Raw genomic sequence first — 17,312 nt, forward strand, 5'->3', positions numbered from 1 at the left:
ATCCTCTGTGGCTCAGTTGGTAGAGCATGGCACTCACAACGCTTAGGTCGTGGGTTTGATTCCTGCTGGGACCATATATACTGAAATGTATACACTCACTGCAATGTAAGTTGCTTTGGATAAAAGCGTCAGCTAAATGGCATATATACATCCATAAATACATGGAACCATGTTGGTGTTAAGCCTGGTTTGTCTGAACACTTTGGTTGAGAGGTTGTACCTGGCTGCCTGAGAGACTCCACCATCATCTGGATGAGTTCCTCCTTCAGAGGACTGTTGATGTGAGCGGCATAGTGAAGAGCAGAGCACCCACGGTGATCACGCACCCTCAGGTCCCTGGGTTTACACAGAGGGAATATAGCACTTAGGTGGGGGAGATGTCTGAACATGCCTGACAGTAGCTCCCCCTGGAGGACAGGAGGACACATATGCAGCACAGTCTGGTTGCTGTGCATGTAGACCAATAGAAATACTGTTTGACAGTTCTGCCTTTTCTGTCTAGGACATTGTCAGTTTGGAATAAGACTATTTACTTTGGTTGTATTTTGTTAACATGTAAATGATATTGAATAAACAATGACTATAACACATTCAAGTTCCTCCCTTTATGAGCAGCTACTGTAATCAGTATCAATTGCTGTGGTAAATGGTAATGGAGGCAGAAGCAATGACTTGATTTCATGATGGGATGTTCCCTTACGCTGCGAGAGCCAGCAGTTCCCGGACCACCTCCACAGGTCTGTATTCCCATGGCAACCGGACCCCCAGCCCCTCGAACAGGTCTACATCCCTCACGGCCAGCATCAGAGGGGTCAGTCCCTCCTGGTTCTGTGTGTTCACGTCTAGTAGATCTGTCTGAGCCTGCAACACACAGATAGAACCATTGAAGATGCAAGTCTTTGAACTGATGGCTGGTTACACAAAGCTGAGTGATCAGAGAGGTTAACCTAACACCAACTAATGTCAAACTGTTTGATAGAAATGTTGGAGACAAGTAACAAGACCAGGTCCAATGAGAAAATCTCCTGGACATGATTCCACATGGAACGGACACAGGCGCTACATTCACACATATGTACACACACACACACACACACACACACACACACACACACACACAGACACACACACACACACACACGCGCACACACACACACACACACACACACACACACACACACACACACACACTTACACATTCACACAGTTCTCCCCTTCGGGCCTATCTAAACTCCACCTGGTCCATTGTTAGAAAAGCACCTGATGATGTGTATCACATTTCCTGTTACACAATGTCACCCAAGGGCGTAGGGAAGTGGCAGCCTATCAGTGGCAGAGCTTTGTGGGTGCCAGTCTCTGAGGTAAGGAGTTCTATAGTGTGTGTGTGTGTGTGTGTGTGTGTGTGTGTGTGTGTGTGTGTGTGTGTGTGTGTGTGTGTGCGTGTGTATGTGTGTGTGTGGGGTGCTCACCAGCAGGTGCTGCAGGGAGTGGAGGTCCCCCTGCCAGGCAGCCTGGAGAAGCTCGGCTCGGTGGGGGAGAGGTCTGAACATGCCTGACAGTAGCTCCCCCTGGAGGACAGGAGGACACACATGCAGCACAGTCTGGTTGCTATGGTTGCACAGTGTCACATCAGCTCCTCTTCTCAGAAGGAAATGTACAACCTGTAAACAAAAGGATCATTTGCAAATAAGTGTGAACAACAGCTGCCATACTAAGGAAGGAATTATTTAATAGTTCAGTTTATGTGGAAATGTAAGTGTAACATTGTTTTTTTGTTGTCTAGAGCCTTCCAGTAATTCGTTATCATAAACAACACGTTTTCCTGCGCTGTCTGGGGAACCTCAGGGACAGGTGAAAGCCTTTGTCTCCCTTGTGGCCCCTCACATCAGTAAGTCATGTGGTGTTTTCAATGTGCCAGTCTAGAGAGAATGGTCATGAGTTGTATAATAATGAGGTAATGTATACCCTACTGTACACCGCCCCCCCAACCCCCCCCCCCCCAGAGATGTGACATATACTACACATCATGTTATTGTTATTGTGAGGAAAAATACAACTGATGAGTCACACATGGTGTAGCCCTGAGTAGATTGATTACAGGAAATGTTTACAACTATCAACACCTGTTGAATGGGTTATTCACATCCATACAACATTTTACCAACGTACAGTATTCCTGTAGTTCCATGAGACCAATGTTATCATCATTTCTATCGCTCTTTCATCTAACGTTTTCACTCAAACAACATAGATTGTGGATTCTAATCTGTATTATTCTAAATGTCTACGCAACCAAATAAACACACGTCTGTATTCTAAAACATCACTTCTTAGCCATGTCTTTTCCCATTATCATTAGCGATCACTAAGAATAAGAGAAGAGATAGCATCTTATCAGCTCTGTTCCACCCATTCTCATTATACATTCTCTTTCAAGACTGTAACAGCCAGACCCCCCCCCCCCACACACACACACACACACACACACTCTCCCCCCTGGCAGTGCTTACCTCAATCATGCCCTTCTGGCAGGCACTGATAAGCGGGGTGACCCCCTCCTCCGTGTGGGGTACATCCACCTCCTCCCACGGGCAGTTCCCCAACTCCAGCCCCAGCCCCACCTCCTCCAGATCCCCCCTCAGCTGTACCTCCACTCCACTCCCCCTCCTCTCCATAGTCGTCCACAAGACTCCTGCCAGAGTTGTGTGAAAGGACACCAGTAGGAAACAGACACTTCTGTCAAAGTGGTTGCTCTGTTTAAGAGTACTGTTTGTTTCCCCTCAGTAACCTGTCCCTCAGCTGTGCTTGTGTTTGGTTGTTTGTTGTGTGTGGACACGTCCGCAGTACAGTGTCACTCTCCTCTCTCTCGATCTGCATGCGTGAGACCACAATATGTTTGTCTTGAGTGTTGATGCAAGTCCCTGGTGACTGACAGAGTCCCAGCAGGAGAGGAGAGACAATAGAGGAGGAAATTTCCTCTCTCTCTTATTACTCTAATACTAATTATTAGTACACACTCACACTCTCAAGTCTTGATGTGAATCGGGCAGCAAACGAAGCGGTAATAACCACTGCCTCTAATTATAATCACTGGTCATGACGAGCATTATAATAACAGGTCTCAGGAACATTAACTAAACAGCCTCCTAGTGGATTAATGAGTGACAGCTCTACTACAAAACAACTAAGTCTGGGTAGAAAACAAGAATCATTCTAGAAACATGGAACCTTATTGTTGATAGTATAAAGCAATGAATTACATAGTTCTGAAATAGCCAGTACTCATAATTTTAAAAGTCTATTAAAAGAAACAGTGGTTGAATAAAATGCCGAACTTAACTCACCCTTATGTATCTTCTCCAAGTTTGAAATATTTTCTTCTATTAAGTGCCCAATATCCATGCTTCACACACACTCCAATGTTCTTTGACAAACAAATACAGTGCTATGCATCTGTATAGTTGATTTAAAAAGTAAACTTCCTTGTCTTTAAACACCTTCTTCAGCGTCTGCTCTTGTTCCCTGTGCACGCCAACCCTTGCCCTAAGCTGCGCTGCGTTTACATTCTGTTGCCAAGGAGATAGGCAGGCAAGCAGGCAGGCCAACAGTGGATTAAATGCCAGGGAGCTTTAGTCCCACAAAGAAAGATGTGAATGCACACCCTTACAATTAGCAGTGAAAGGTTTCCTTTTTCATATATGGATGTGCATGATTTTACACCAAGGCACCAAAGAATAGTTTACTCTTTCAGAAACTGTAAGGATTCTAGTACATGCAAAGCATTACGCCCATGTTTCATGTATGACATATTTTGAGTCCCATTTTGTCCACAGACATCCCTTACTCCATGCTTGTCAGTATCGTTTATCGTGTTTTACTTTGTCAATTCAAATTGAAGAGGCTTTATACAAATCATGTTTATTGTTCCAGAAACGCACATAACAACTATGGCACTTTCAATTTCCACCATAGTTTCATTCGATACAACAATATAGAATCATGTTTGTGTATTGGAAAGTGTTTTGTATATCGCACAAAATATACAGTACTCTCACCGTAACTCATTTGGAAACACAAAGGTGTTCCAAGAATGATTATACAATCAGTGTTAATAACAAAGTGCAGGTAAAGCTTTTCTATAAGCACACAGCTTAGTGATTACCTTCCACAGCCATAAAGTCTCACATCACATTCCATACAATGTTTGGCAACACTGGCAATACTGTAACGCCTGTCATAACAGTTTTACCCATCACAAGAAGAGATGATTTGAAGACAGTTTGAGAAACATCCTCATTAAGTGATATATATGATATATGCCATTTAGCTGACGCTTTTATCCAAAGCGACTTACATTGCAGTGAGTGCATACATTTCAGTATATATCTCATTATCATTTTGCCAGTGTTATCAAACACTTAAGGCCAAGAGTGTAGGTCTCTAAGTTTGTATGTGATACAGTCACACAATGTCCTCCTTCATTTCCATTTGAGAAATCACCGGTTAAACTTTAAGATAGTTTGGAAGATCTTTTTGTGGAGGTACTGTATCCGCTCCTCTGGCGTTCTCAACTTCTCATATTCAAAATAGGGGATCTGGTGGGGATCAGAGATGAAGGGGAGCGTCAGATGTGGCATTCATGTGACTCAGAGAAAGGGGAAGATGCCGTATAATGACAGTAGATTGTAGAACCACATTTAGGACACAACATTCCATTATGAATGTGGTAGCATTCGACCGGTAGCATTTCAAAACTATCAGTTGGGTTTCTGTACCTGCACCACCTCGTAGCCCAGCCTGAGGAGGTGTCTTCTCTTGGTGGCTTCCTTCCCCAGGAGGTGCTGGGTGTTGCTGCAGAAGCGGTTCTGAGCATCCAGACACAAGGCAACCCTGAAGAGACAACACATCACTTGTTACCTGGCTTCTATGGTCGATGGGTGATAACTTATTATCATTGAAGTTATCAAGCTATAAGAAAATGGCTCTGGTCCTTACCTCCTCCGAGTCTGGTCCCATTGTGAGAGAGGTAGAACCAAGCCCCCTTCATCTAGACAGAGCTCCACATCTGTTAGAAACACAACAAAATAACTGTATATCAGTCTAATGTCATCTTACTCAACAATACCAAAGAGGAAAAGTGTATCCTCTGGAGTCCGGAAGTACAGTCCCATCAGTTCTAGTGTAAGATGATAACCACAGACAATGAGTCATGTGTAACTATATGTTTATTACTGTATAACAAGTCATATAACAACTACCAAGTGTCTGTGAGTGTGTCTGACCTATAGTGTATCCAGTCTGAGTGAAGACCCTGGTGGAGTAGTAGCTCCTCCCCCCCAACAGCTTGTGGAGTGGACCTTGGACCTGGTTGTAGAAGTAGGTCTCCATGGGGCTCTCAAAGGAATGGCCCATGGAGGAGAACCTCTTTACATGGAGGTAGCTGGGGAGCCTGGGCCCCTGTAGAGAATCAATGAGTATTGAACTTACTGACCCACACCACTGAGTCCATAATTACAACATTCTTTCCATTCAAAGCAACATGGAAGAGACCATTCACTTTTCATAGACTAACAAACTTGACATCCAATTTTGAAAACAGTTAGAAAAATGCATTTGTTTCTCACCCGATAGTGTGTGCACTCTAGTGAGGTGGAGAGGTTGAGTTGGGTAAGCTGACCCAAGATATTCATGTCCAGAGGCTCCCCTTGTGCTGAGGAGAGAGAATGACATGCTTACATCACATATACATACACAGGATACAGAACATGATTCTGGCTCAGCTGTGGACAGTCACAGCATTGTGTTACTCTGACATAACAAGGTGCCATAAGAGTTTTTTTGTGAGTCCTCTGGTGGAATTGAGTTAGCAACTGAAGTGAAAAGACTAGACTGTTTTCCTGTGAAATATTAACACACTGGCTTACATACATGTCACACATACCCCTCTCTCTCTCTCGTTATGATGAAGCACTGAGAGATTTAATACCTTGCAGGCTCTGCAGGAAGTAGGGGCTGAAGACCTTGGACACAAAGTTGAGGGGGAACCTCTCCAGGTGTATGCACGCGTGGAGAACCTCAATCAGGGACCTGGGCTGGAACTGGGAGAACCGGGAGGAGAGAACTGACTCGAGCTTCTGAAACATCTGACTGGAGCACTGGGGCAGGTAGTTGAGCCTCCCCATGGCAACGATCTGCCGGGCGATCTGTGGAGTGCTGTACTTCTCTGCGTCACTGACGAAGCCCTCGGCCACCGCCTCGAAGATGGGTTCAGAACGACACCTCTTCTGGAGGCAGTACTCCATCACTGTGCTGGTGAGCTCTGGATCTGAATCAGACATCCTGACAGGTAGGTGTTTCTCCATGGCTGCTACAAACCCGTCGTCATGGTGACCTAAATGCATTAAGGCTCCTAGAACTTTGATGAGCTCCTCGTCGCTAAAGGATTTGAACATCCTGGAGGCCCGACGACTCAGCTTGAGGATCAGAGCGATGGCATGTCTCTGCTGTAACATCACCAAGGAGTGGAGGATGTCACTGATGTTTCTGGCTTTCAGTCTGTGTATCAGTCTCTCTGTTTGTCTGTGCAGGTTTGACAAGAGATTCTGGCAGCGCTGTGAGTCCTGCAACATGGCTAGGAAGGAGTAGACGCAGGCAGCTTCGTTTGGAGATAGGGCCTGATCCATGCTGATGCTCACTGAGTTCAGGACCTGTGAGACTATCTTTGACCTTTGACCCTCCAGGTTGAATGCCACCTCCCCAAGGTGGCACAGGTGCGGTACCCCAGTGTCTGTTTTGGAGAGTTGTGCCATGCACTCCTCTTTCAATCTGGTAAGAATTGGGCTTCCAGAGTCCACACCAAACTCGGCACATACTCCCAGCAAGGTCGCAAGACTCTCAATTCTCTCACTGCTGGGGGTTTCAGTCAAACGTGCGCACAGCTCCGGCAATACCTCGTTTTCAAACAGGGTTTTGACCGCAAGGGGCTCTTTCACGCTCTCTAGTTTGGTTGGAAACACAAGGTATGCTGGTCGTGTGTCCACGGGGGTTGCAGCTGTTTTGGGTATGAGGCATCTCTCTAGATGAAGCTTCAATTGGTGGTCTTTCTCATCCGCAAAAGAGAGGTTACTCAACTGTCTTGCCACCGCCCCCTTCTCTCGTGTACCACAATGAAAAGAGCGTAAACTAGCGCATGTCTGCGACATGTTGCCTTTGCAGGGCAAGTCCACATTCAAGAGCCCTACTCTTCCAAGTGAATTTGAGTGACATTGCATTAGGCTACGACTTGTAAATAAAGACTTTGGGGAATACTGACACACAGCTCTAACAGAAGAGGAGATGCTTGCAATTGACTTCATTGTTGATGATAGCTTCTCGGAGTCTGGTAACGGAGAAAAATGAAAAGTGTTTGTCATTAGGCGACTCGTATACGTTTGTTGACAGTAACGCATAAACCAATTACATTTGCATTAAATGTGTAAGGACTACAGTGTTTCCTTCAAAGGCAACTTGAGAGTCATTGCAGCCGGTTTTGGTAGGCCGATCGAGAACACGTACCCTACAAAAAGTCGCTGACCTTACATTGTCATTGAAGAAACCACATAACATACACTCGTATATTCTGTAATAAGAATGCATTACTCACCCTCTTAGCTGGAAATAATTGAATGAACTGAAGACACGTGGAAATTATAGAACTTGCATCGTGCGTTTAGTATAACTTGTATAAGGTTCGGTAGTTTACATGTGTCTGTACGTGCTGCCACCTGGTGGTCGTACTTCACATGGCATGCAAAACAAACATGACAGTGCCCCAACAATGTTGTCATATTACATTTAGTAACAATGTATAACATCATGCATTATAGTAGATTGTTATTTGATGGTTCATAGCTGTCCAATAGTGTTTTGATAGGGGAAAGTGGCAAACATAGCCATTGCTGACGTCATTGCAAGATAGCGGAAGAGATCTCATTTGACAGCTGACCATACCCATAATGCAATGGAGAAAAAAAAAATACAAATAAACAGGAATTCATGATGGCTGCTGACAGTGATGTGAGTACAGTTGCTCCTTGTGTACAGTCAATAAAGTGAACATCATCCAAAACTAAACAATCATCCAAAACGAGTGAATGTTTAGATGGCTGATGCTGTATTCAATTCCGTTGCAGCCCGAGTCGGAGGTGTTTGAGATCACGGATTTCACCACCGCGTCGGAGTGGGAAAGGTATCGGGGAAGTTCATCAGCTCAGACAAAAATGGGATTACCTGCATCTGGCCAAAGTCACTTGGTCCATATAGTATGCCGAGTGTGTGTAGAACGATTAAAGCAATAGGGCAAGGATGGTTATCACTTGTCAGCTAGCGTAGCGTCTTGCATGGCTCCCATCCCTGCACTAATCGAACATTTTTGCTTAGTTGCTCCTGCTGCTGTGGGCAGGTCGAAACAGGATTGCATGATATGCAGTATCAGTTTACAAGCTTTGCAGCTAGCTAGCTAGCTAGTAGGCACATAACTCAGCTTTAACTAAAGGATATGAGTGACGTTAACAGGCCCTGTACCACCTACCTACGTGATTGTCACCATAGAAGACGTGTTATTATTGTTATGCAGTTCTGTCACAGTCGTTTTAGGTCACCTGGTACTGGATAACATATTATTCAGATGAGATGGCTTACAGTGCATTGAATAAGTGGATGTTAGATGTGTCCAGAGGTGATAGGGATCTAGTGCACTGTTTCCTATTCCACAAACACTGTCAATATCATGCATCATGTGTACACCTCCCTCTGTATTGGAACCAAAACCATATTATTACACTAGGCGGAGGCTACCCTGTGGTGGTCTAAGCAGATTTTGCTGCTCAGTCAACAGCTGCTGACTTTTGGTGCATTGCAAGTTTGCATATTTACACTCTCCCCTGGGGTAGTTTAGCAGCTCTGGTTGATTTGTGGGTGTGGGTGTGTGTCTGTGTTTCGGTGTGTGTGTGTCTGCGTGTGTGTGTGTGTGTGTGTGTGTGTGTCTGCTGAAAGACGCATTCTTATTGACTAGTGATTACTCCCGTCCATTCTGTTCTCCTGCAGGTTTGTGTCCCGAGTGGAAGAGGTGCTGAATGACTGGAAGCTGATTGGCAGTTCTGTGGCCAAACCCCCAGAGAAGGTAACCGCCCCTTCCCCAGTCAAACCTGCACATTCAGACATCACGCCTTCCCAATAAGCACCATGTAGCCATCTGCTCAGCTTGATGAATTAATGCGTTGGTCCTCTGTGCCTCAGTTGGTAGAGCATGGCGCTAACAACACTTAGGTTGTGGGTTTGATTCCTGCAGGGACCATATATACCGAAATGTATGCACTCACTGCAATGTAAGTCGCTTTGGATAAAAGCGTCAGATAAATGGCATATATATTATTAATGCATGGACGTCCTCTTTATTCAGGGTGAATACACCAGTGGCATCTGGGAGGAGAAGACCCAGGACATCAACTTTGCTGATTTTAAGTTTTCAGTAACGCATCATTACCTGAAGCAGGAGACGGAGGAGGGAGAGGGGAAGGAGGAACCTGAGGAGGGTACAGTGGTGGCACTTAACATGAAACCAGTCCTCTTGTTTGGGAAACAGAAGATTATGTTTGATAGGCTGACTACTCTAAAATGGAATAGTTGTGAAAAATGCCGATTGCATATGCAACAATGCCATATATATATTTTTTTAGAGTGTGGTTTTAATTTCTCTATCAAAGGCCGGCCGAGATGCACTATTTTCATGCTACACTGCTTGATAGCCTTGTTTTTATGATGGTTTTTATATCGGTTTAGCTTGGTTTAAGACAGTCATAGATTTTATGTCTCCTGGGTAGTGGGGTCTGTCTGGTTGTCGTGGTCATTGTTAAGACACATGGTTCTGTCTCTCTTGCGCTCTCTCTCTCCCTCCCTCCCTTCCTCCCTCCCTCCCTCCAGATGCCTTCCCCATGGCCATGCAAGACCTGCTCTGTTTGAACAATGACTTTCCTCCAAGAGCCCACTGCCTGGTCAGATGGTGAGTAACAGTACAGACAGACCCAGTCTCCTAACCGTTGGCCTTTAACCTTTACCCCCCCTCTTCTTGGCCTGCATCTTGAGAGGGGAATGGAATGACGCAACACAGAAAAAACTAACAGTGATATTTGCTTACAACCGATTTTGACACAGACGTTTTGTCCCTTGCAAGAACTCTTTATAGAGCTTGGTTTCTGTAAGACCTAAAATTGGATGGAAGATTATATATTATATATAATTTATTATTATTATATATTTATATATACTAATTATATACTATATCGTAACCGTGTCCCATCTCTGTCTACAGGTATGGTATGCGTGAGTTTTTGGTCATATCGCCGGGCGCCAACTGTGAGGCTGTCATCAGCGAATCCAAGTGCAACCTTCTCCTCAGCTCCATCTCCATCTCTCTGGCCAACACAGGGTGGTAAGTGATGGTCACCTAGGGCAACAGAAAAAATATCCCTGGGCAACATAGGGCTGTGTTCAACAGGCTCGTTCCAGCACAGACTGGTGAGTGATGGTTAGCAAAGACCAAACCAACTGCTAGATTCCCTGCCTCCATGGGAAATGTGTGTTTGTAAGGTCATAGTTTCATGGTTATGTGATGACAGTGTCCCTGACAACAGGATAGAGGGCTACAATCTTCCCGTTAATCGGATTCATTGTGATTGCAGACATTTTTGGGAAAAACTGTAACATGCAAACGATTTAAAACAAAGACCTGATACTGCCAATGTTCTGAGTCCATAATCATGAACTGACAGGAAAACATTAGTTACATATCCACAAGACTGTGAGTGACACATATGCCCTTTGTACATTTCTCTGTGTGCTGTCACAAGTCATTTTTTAAAATAGAAACACAGTGGGCGGTTAGAACACTTCCCCTGGCATCGTATTGCGGTAGGTCATTGCGTATCCATGGCAACGGTGGATGGGGGGGGGGGGGGGGGGGAATGGGAACCTTGCTCAGGGCAGTACTGTGGTTGCTAGCAAGGTCACCTGGTTTCCCATAGAGACTGGGAGCTGTAGTTTTCACAGCGTGTGGTAGCACTACTGACTGAGGCTGTCAGTGTTGTTGAAAGAATCTTAGAGTACATTAGAGTATATGATTACTTGGCATTTACTGTATCACATTCACTGTATAACTGAATGCACTCAAATACAATGTTTTAACTGAAAATACAAAAACAAAAAAAATCTTTTTTTTTTAAATTATGTATCATATATGTTGTTGAGAGTATCATTCAAGAGATATAAAGACAGGCTCATTCTTCTCATTTGTCACAAAACAGACGTTGCACGCTTGTGACAACCACCAGATGGCCTTATGTCCTCATGTTTTGTCTGCAGTTCACATCTTGTCCACCAGGTGCTGCTGTGTCGCTGTGGTAGAACAGGGACAGGGAGGAAGAGACACAGCATGATCTCACTACCCAGCAACACACTTCCATAGAGTTAATGACCCCCCCTCCATCTCTCTCTCTCCCCCCCCCTCCCTGTCCCTGTGGATGCAGCCAGGTGCCCATGTTCGTCCAGATCCAGCAGAAGTGGAGGAGGATGTATGCTGGAGAGTGCCAGGGCCCAGGGGTGCGCACTGACTTTGAGATGGTCCACCTCCGCAAGGTGCCCAGCCAGTACAACCACCTATCAGGCCTACTGGACATCTTCAAGTCCAAGATAGTGAGTATGGGACAGGGCTCATGGCATGTGTCAGAATACCCTCTTTTTCTATCCCCTATTCCAAAGGTCATCCTAAGAACATGTGAACGTTCAGCCCTCTTAACGATGTGTCCGTTCATCTATTATATGTCCCTCATCTAAGGCGTTTTTCACTGACGAAGAGATGTCGAAATCACACGTGGTACTTTGCACCATATGTAAAGACAGCACAAGATATGATTTAACTCTCTACCCCCCCCCTCTCTCTCTCTCCACACCCCCCCCACCCCCCCTCTCTCTCCACACCCCCCCCCCACACCCCCTCCCCCATCAGGGCTGTCCCCTGACACCTCTGCCTCCCATCAACATCGCCATCCGCTTCACCTACGTGCTGCAGGACTGGCAGCAGTACTCCTGGCCACAGCAGCCTCCAGGTAGGTACAGGCAGCTAGCCAGCCAGCCAGCCAGCCAGCCAGCCAGCCAGCCAGACAAACAGACTCATATACACAGGTGCTAACTCTGGCTACAGTACATCTTAATAGAAACAGGAAACAGACACAAAGGACAGGAAGTAGACATGAATGCAGCACCCTGCTAAGTACCACCATCGTGATAACCAGACCTCACTGGACAGGAGGTTTGCACAGAGGACAGGCAGTATTTACAGACGCAATCGACGGGTTCTATCAAGGGTTGATAGACAATGTAATTTCAATTCCTGATGTACTGTATTCTGCTCATTAAGGTTATCCTCGGGGTCGAAGGCGAGGCGTAACTACGGATTCTAGATTGTTCTTTTGCTATTGTCTTTTTTCCATCAAGTTCTGTCAAGTTCACCTCAGGGGGGAAATGAAAGCTTGGTCTCTCAGCGTCTCCACAAGTATTACTCGACCGACTTTTAAGGAACCTGATATAATCCACTGTTCGCTCCAAATGCAATATGCGGGTTCTTGTGGCAGTTGTGTTAAGTGCTGAACTCCGGGACGGCTTTTAGCGTTGCAAAGTGATGCTTGAGTCTTTGAGTGGTTCAGGGGAGGCGAGAGAGAAAGGTAGGAGGTCGTAGAGCCTTTTTAAATGCCTCGCACGTTGACACCATCGCCTCATCTCCTGGATGGGACGGAGGACAATGGAGGTGGGTGGAGACGGGTACATTTAAGGTTATTTTAGGAAAGAGGAGAACCGAAACCATGTGTTGGCTCCCTTCACAGGTTTTGTGTTATGCATTACCCCTTTGTAAAGACGTGATGTTAAAACGTTTGGGGCCGGTTTCACAGACGAGGCTTAAGCCTAGTCCTGGACTAATTCACACTTTCAGTGGTAAATTGCCACTGAGGATGCTTTTAAGTCTTGGTTTCACAGACAAGGCTTAAGCCTAAAAAGCCTAGGGTTATGCTAAAAAGCATCCTCAGTGGCAATTTGCCATTGAAAGTGTGAATTAGTCCAGGACTAGGCTTAAGCCTTGTCTGTGAAACCGGCCCTTGGTGTATGCTGATGTCGTGGATTAGCGGTAACGAACCCAACATCAAGCACATGTATGCCGTTACCCCAAGATCCTGGGCTCGGTACCCAGGTCCAGCAGTCTGCCCTGGCCTCCCTCTGGTCTGGCTCTCCATCTCCTTTCCTCTTGTCTAAATTATTGTCAAAAATTCAATACAAATAATAATAAAACGTTTGGCGCTCAAGATTTGGTTCTTCTTTACCCTTGTTCCTCCAGATTTGTGTTGAATGTTAGTCATGTTTGACAAATAATGATGAAAGAACATTGTTTGTTTCCACCTTTCCAGACTTTGATGCTCTCCTTGGCGGTGAAGTGGGAGGGGTGGAGTTCGGGAAGCTGCCGTTCGGAGCCTGTGAAGACCCAATCAGGTACGGCCATGGTAGCCATGACGACAATGCGTGCTTAAATTGCCTCATTGGTTACGTGTATTCTCTAAGCCTTAATTAGCCTTTAATGTGAGGCGTTTAGTCACAGATTTGACTATAAAATGTCCATCTCATTTAGTGAGACAGGTGGATAATGTGAAACTCCCAACTGTTACTCCTAACTCATAATGTTCTCATCTATTCAGGCTACATCTTGACTGTCCCTCCTGAAGACCTGTAAAATGTAAATAATGTGTGTATTTTCTCTCATTGCTGTGGCAGTGAGCTTCACCTGGCTACCACTTGGCCTCACCTGACAGAAGGCATCGTGGTGGATAATGATGTGTACTCGTGAGTATCAACCACACTCCCCTCTGCTTCTTGATATGCGCCTGAGCTAGGACTTCTCAAGGAAATGGTTGACAGGAATGCAAATAGGAAAGATGGAGGTGCTGTTAGAAATGAATATCATTTTTTTTAAGTAAAAAATACATTTAAAGAAATAAATAAACAAAGTAAAGTGTGAATTGAGAGGGAAAATAAAGCAGACACCCAGGTGACGTCGAGGGTAAAAACAAGTTATCAGTACCTCTGCAACACTGAAAGGTTGTTACCCATATTAATTTCCTCTGTGCCAGACAGTGTAGGTGTGTGAGGGGGTGGATGTGGAGGAGGTGTGTGTGTGGGGGATATAACAAGTATCCGAGGCTACGCCGTTCGACTGCATTAAAGCTGAAATTAATTCATGTCGAATGATTTTACGCTTTTCAGTTTAGTGGTGAAATGGTGCTCAGTGAGCCATCGCGTTGTATTAACAGTGTGTGTGTTTTCCTCAAGTCCCTCCTGAATCTGCTTGCTATTCACTGTATAACACTCACACTCACGATCCTGGACTCTTTGAAGCGCGTGGAGAAAATAACCCTAAAAAAACGTGCACCTGAAAGGAGAGAAAGATGTATAATGATGGAGATTACCTCAGCTAAAGACAAGCTGGTCCTCCCTCTGTAGATATGAGGGGTTATTTTTGATGCATGAATGTATGAATGAATCTCCCTTCTAAGCTGTCTGGGGGTGGTACTGTAATGTTGGTCTTAATTTGTTGAGTTTAGGAATGAGAGTACTTGGGTAAACTGGTGGTATTTACCTGGTATTTATTCATTTACAAATGACATGGCAACAAGAATGGTTGTAATGATAGGGAATGCAACACCGTTGGTAGCAACCGCATATCAAAAGGAACATAGTTATATTTCAGTCCATCCCCGAGAAACCAACAAGTACATTTGACAGTAGATTTTCTCGTTCTTATCATGTTACATTCTACCACGTAACCTTACCTTAAAACCAGGTAAATGGCAGTCTATGAAACAAAGGAAACAATGACTGGGCTCTCCTGTTAGAGAGCAAAGTTGAATTACCTTTGTGTGTCCGCCCTAACCTTGCCAGTAATGTACCATGGCGAGATACAGAAATTGGACCGGTCTACCTTCCCCCCATGTGACGCGACCATATGTGCTCTCTGTGTGTGACCTCACAGTGACCTGGACCCTCTCCAGGCCCCTCATTGGTCAGTCCGAGTCAGGAAGGCAGAAAACCCCACGTGCTTGCTGGGTAAGATTCCCCCTCACACAAAAAACAAACAAACATTAGAATCCTATTGAGATCTATGTAATGTGTTTAACCCCCCCCCACACACACACATCTGAGTTGGTGTAATACATGTTCACTGGGGCTCATTTCTTCCTTGCAGGTGACTTCCTGACAGAGTTCTTCAAGCTGTGCTGTAGTAAGGAGTCCACTGAGGAGATCCTGGGTCGAGGTGTGTCTGAAGAAGAGGGCAAAGGTAAGACATCTGGCTTGTGTCGGCTCCAAGGGTTCTGAGGTGCCTCTCAGTAGTCTACAGTGATTCCCTGTCTCCTCTCCTTCACCTGCACTGGTCTGAAAACAGCAACCAGACAGGTGAAAGCAATACGGTGGATATACTCTACGTATCCTGGAGGGTTTTGCTTTCACTGGCTCAATGTAGATTGGCCGATTACTCACCGTTGCAGATGGAGGAGAGGAGACGGATAGAAGACGCTACTCTGACCATTTTGGGAGACAGACTTCACCGTTCTGATTGCTAGCTAATGGACATCTCCGTGGTTTCCCCCAAACTGTAAATATGTTCTGATTTGGTCCAAGGTTTACGAAAGCTGGCAGCTAAGGTAAATTGAGCGATTTACTGGAATTCACCATCCACTTGCTCCCGCGCTCGCTCTCTTTGGCTGGCAATCATCGCGACGACGGCCGTCTCCCAAAATAACGAGCGTCTCTCCGCTTTTGTTTACGTTCTGCAGTTTGTGACGTCTGGACGTTTGGTCCCGTATCGAGACGTCCTGCTCGGGGGGGGGCTGTTTACTGTTGCATGTGAAGAGAGCATATGTTCTCTCGGTCTTCGCCCTCGATTCCTGTTGAGTACCGCGTTCCTTGTTTCCTGCCCCTCCCCCTGGCTACAGACAGTGACATCAGCCACGCCCTGTCCAAGCTGACGGAGCCGGCGGCCGTGCCCATCCCCAAGCTGTCTGTCTCCAACATGGTGCACAGCGCCCGCAAACGCATCCGCCGCCACCGCCGCGTCGACGAGTCACCGCTCAGCAACGACGTGCTCAACTCCATACTGCTGGTGAGAGGACGGACGCACGCACACGCCCACGCACACGCCCACGCACACACGTGCACACTCGCACACACACACACACACATACACGCACACACACCGCGCACCCACACACACACACACACATGCACACGCACGCACGCACGCACCCACACACACACACTCAAAGCCCATATGTTAGCTGTGATGAAGGCTTAGGAGGATTTAGGTTTGTTGACATCCAGAAGAGGCTTTGCTTGTGTGTGTGTGTGTGTGTGTGTGTGTGTGTGTGTGTGTGTGTGTGTGTGTGTGTGTGAGTGTGAGTGAGTGAACCAGCCTGAGAGAGCTGACTCTGCAGTCTCCAATCTTACTGGGCCTAGTGTGTGGAATAGCTTCCTAATCAGCCATGAAGCCCTGACTGCCATTGGCTCAAAAGCTCCCTGGTGACTCAGTTGGTGAATAAAACATTTCCTTTCTGACACTCTGTGAGATACTTTAGAGCAGTCTTTGTCTGAGGGGTAAGAGACCGATATTGCCTATGTATGAGAGTACTGTATGTGAACCTGTGTGTGTGTATGTTTGCGTGTGTGTGTGTGTATGCGTGTGTGTGTGTGTGCGTGTGCGCGTGCCTGTGTGTGTGTGTCTCAGTATCTCTTCCCAGATGCTTCCGTGGAGAAGTCGTCTGAGAACAGCGAGGGCAAGGCTGCTCAATCCAACACAGATGGGAAAACGGAGCAGGAGAAGGATTCTGAAGACTATGTATGTCCGCCCTGCGCCTCGACCCCACTATCATTGTTCACCATGTTCTGAAAAGATGAATGTCATCTCAGCTTGTCTGGATAAAGCATAAAGCTGCTCACTTTCGCCTGCTGATCCTCGACATATCGGTGCAGTTGTGGTCAAACTTGAACATTTATTAGGATTTATAACACTGCAGCACTGGGTCCTGACTGCCAACTCCCCCCCCCCAACCCCTCCCACCCCCCCTTCCACCTAGAACCTCTACAACCAGCTGAAGTCCGCCCCCAGTGACAGCCTGACTTACCGCCTGGCTCTGTGTGTGTGTCTGGTCAACTTCTACCACGGAGGGGTCCGGGCGGTAGCC

General features: G+C 46.0%; 2 protein-coding genes across 4 annotated transcripts in view; one reads left to right on the forward strand and one right to left on the reverse strand.

The window, feature by feature from the left end:
- Positions 1 to 3,915: 3,915 nt before the first annotated feature.
- On the reverse strand, positions 3,916 to 7,844 carry LOC310812686 (FAST kinase domain-containing protein 3, mitochondrial-like). Its single transcript, XM_083681340.1, has 7 exons — positions 7,643 to 7,844; positions 5,987 to 7,378; positions 5,625 to 5,710; positions 5,283 to 5,457; positions 4,996 to 5,065; positions 4,776 to 4,890; positions 3,916 to 4,595 (listed from the first exon to the last, which is right to left on the reverse strand). The coding sequence occupies exons 2-7, from the start codon at positions 7,353 to 7,355 to the stop codon at positions 4,497 to 4,499; spliced, it is 1,914 nt and encodes a 637-aa protein (XP_083537466.1). The 5' UTR covers positions 7,356 to 7,378; positions 7,643 to 7,844; the 3' UTR covers positions 3,916 to 4,496.
- A 169-nt stretch (positions 7,845 to 8,013) lies between these two features.
- The window catches only part of rab3gap1 (RAB3 GTPase activating protein subunit 1), a 26,779-nt gene continuing 17,480 nt past the window's right edge, over positions 8,014 to 17,312 (forward strand). Inside the window, exons 1-15 of one of the 3 annotated variants that reach the window (XM_083682189.1) lie at positions 8,014 to 8,055; positions 8,172 to 8,227; positions 9,085 to 9,160; positions 9,440 to 9,572; positions 9,961 to 10,039; positions 10,349 to 10,468; positions 11,562 to 11,727; positions 12,041 to 12,140; positions 13,491 to 13,572; positions 13,852 to 13,920; positions 15,107 to 15,180; positions 15,320 to 15,412; positions 16,068 to 16,234; positions 16,856 to 16,966; positions 17,205 to 17,312. The exon at positions 17,205 to 17,312 is cut by the window's right edge and continues 65 nt beyond it. In XM_083682189.1, the coding sequence (XP_083538315.1) occupies positions 8,035 to 8,055; positions 8,172 to 8,227; positions 9,085 to 9,160; positions 9,440 to 9,572; positions 9,961 to 10,039; positions 10,349 to 10,468; positions 11,562 to 11,727; positions 12,041 to 12,140; positions 13,491 to 13,572; positions 13,852 to 13,920; positions 15,107 to 15,180; positions 15,320 to 15,412; positions 16,068 to 16,234; positions 16,856 to 16,966; positions 17,205 to 17,312 (1,455 nt within the window). In that variant the 5' untranslated portion in view covers positions 8,014 to 8,034. Of the gene's footprint in view, positions 8,228 to 8,282; positions 8,301 to 9,084; positions 9,161 to 9,439; positions 9,573 to 9,960; positions 10,040 to 10,348; positions 10,469 to 11,561; positions 11,728 to 12,040; positions 12,141 to 13,490; positions 13,573 to 13,851; positions 13,921 to 15,106; positions 15,181 to 15,319; positions 15,413 to 16,067; positions 16,235 to 16,855; positions 16,967 to 17,204 lie in introns of those variants that run through there. The other 2 variants (XM_083682188.1, XM_083682190.1) reach the window with 2 other exon arrangements.

This window comes from Argentina silus, assembly GCF_951799395.1.
Source record: "Argentina silus genome assembly, chromosome: 12".
Lineage (NCBI taxonomy): Eukaryota > Metazoa > Chordata > Actinopteri > Argentiniformes > Argentinidae > Argentina > Argentina silus.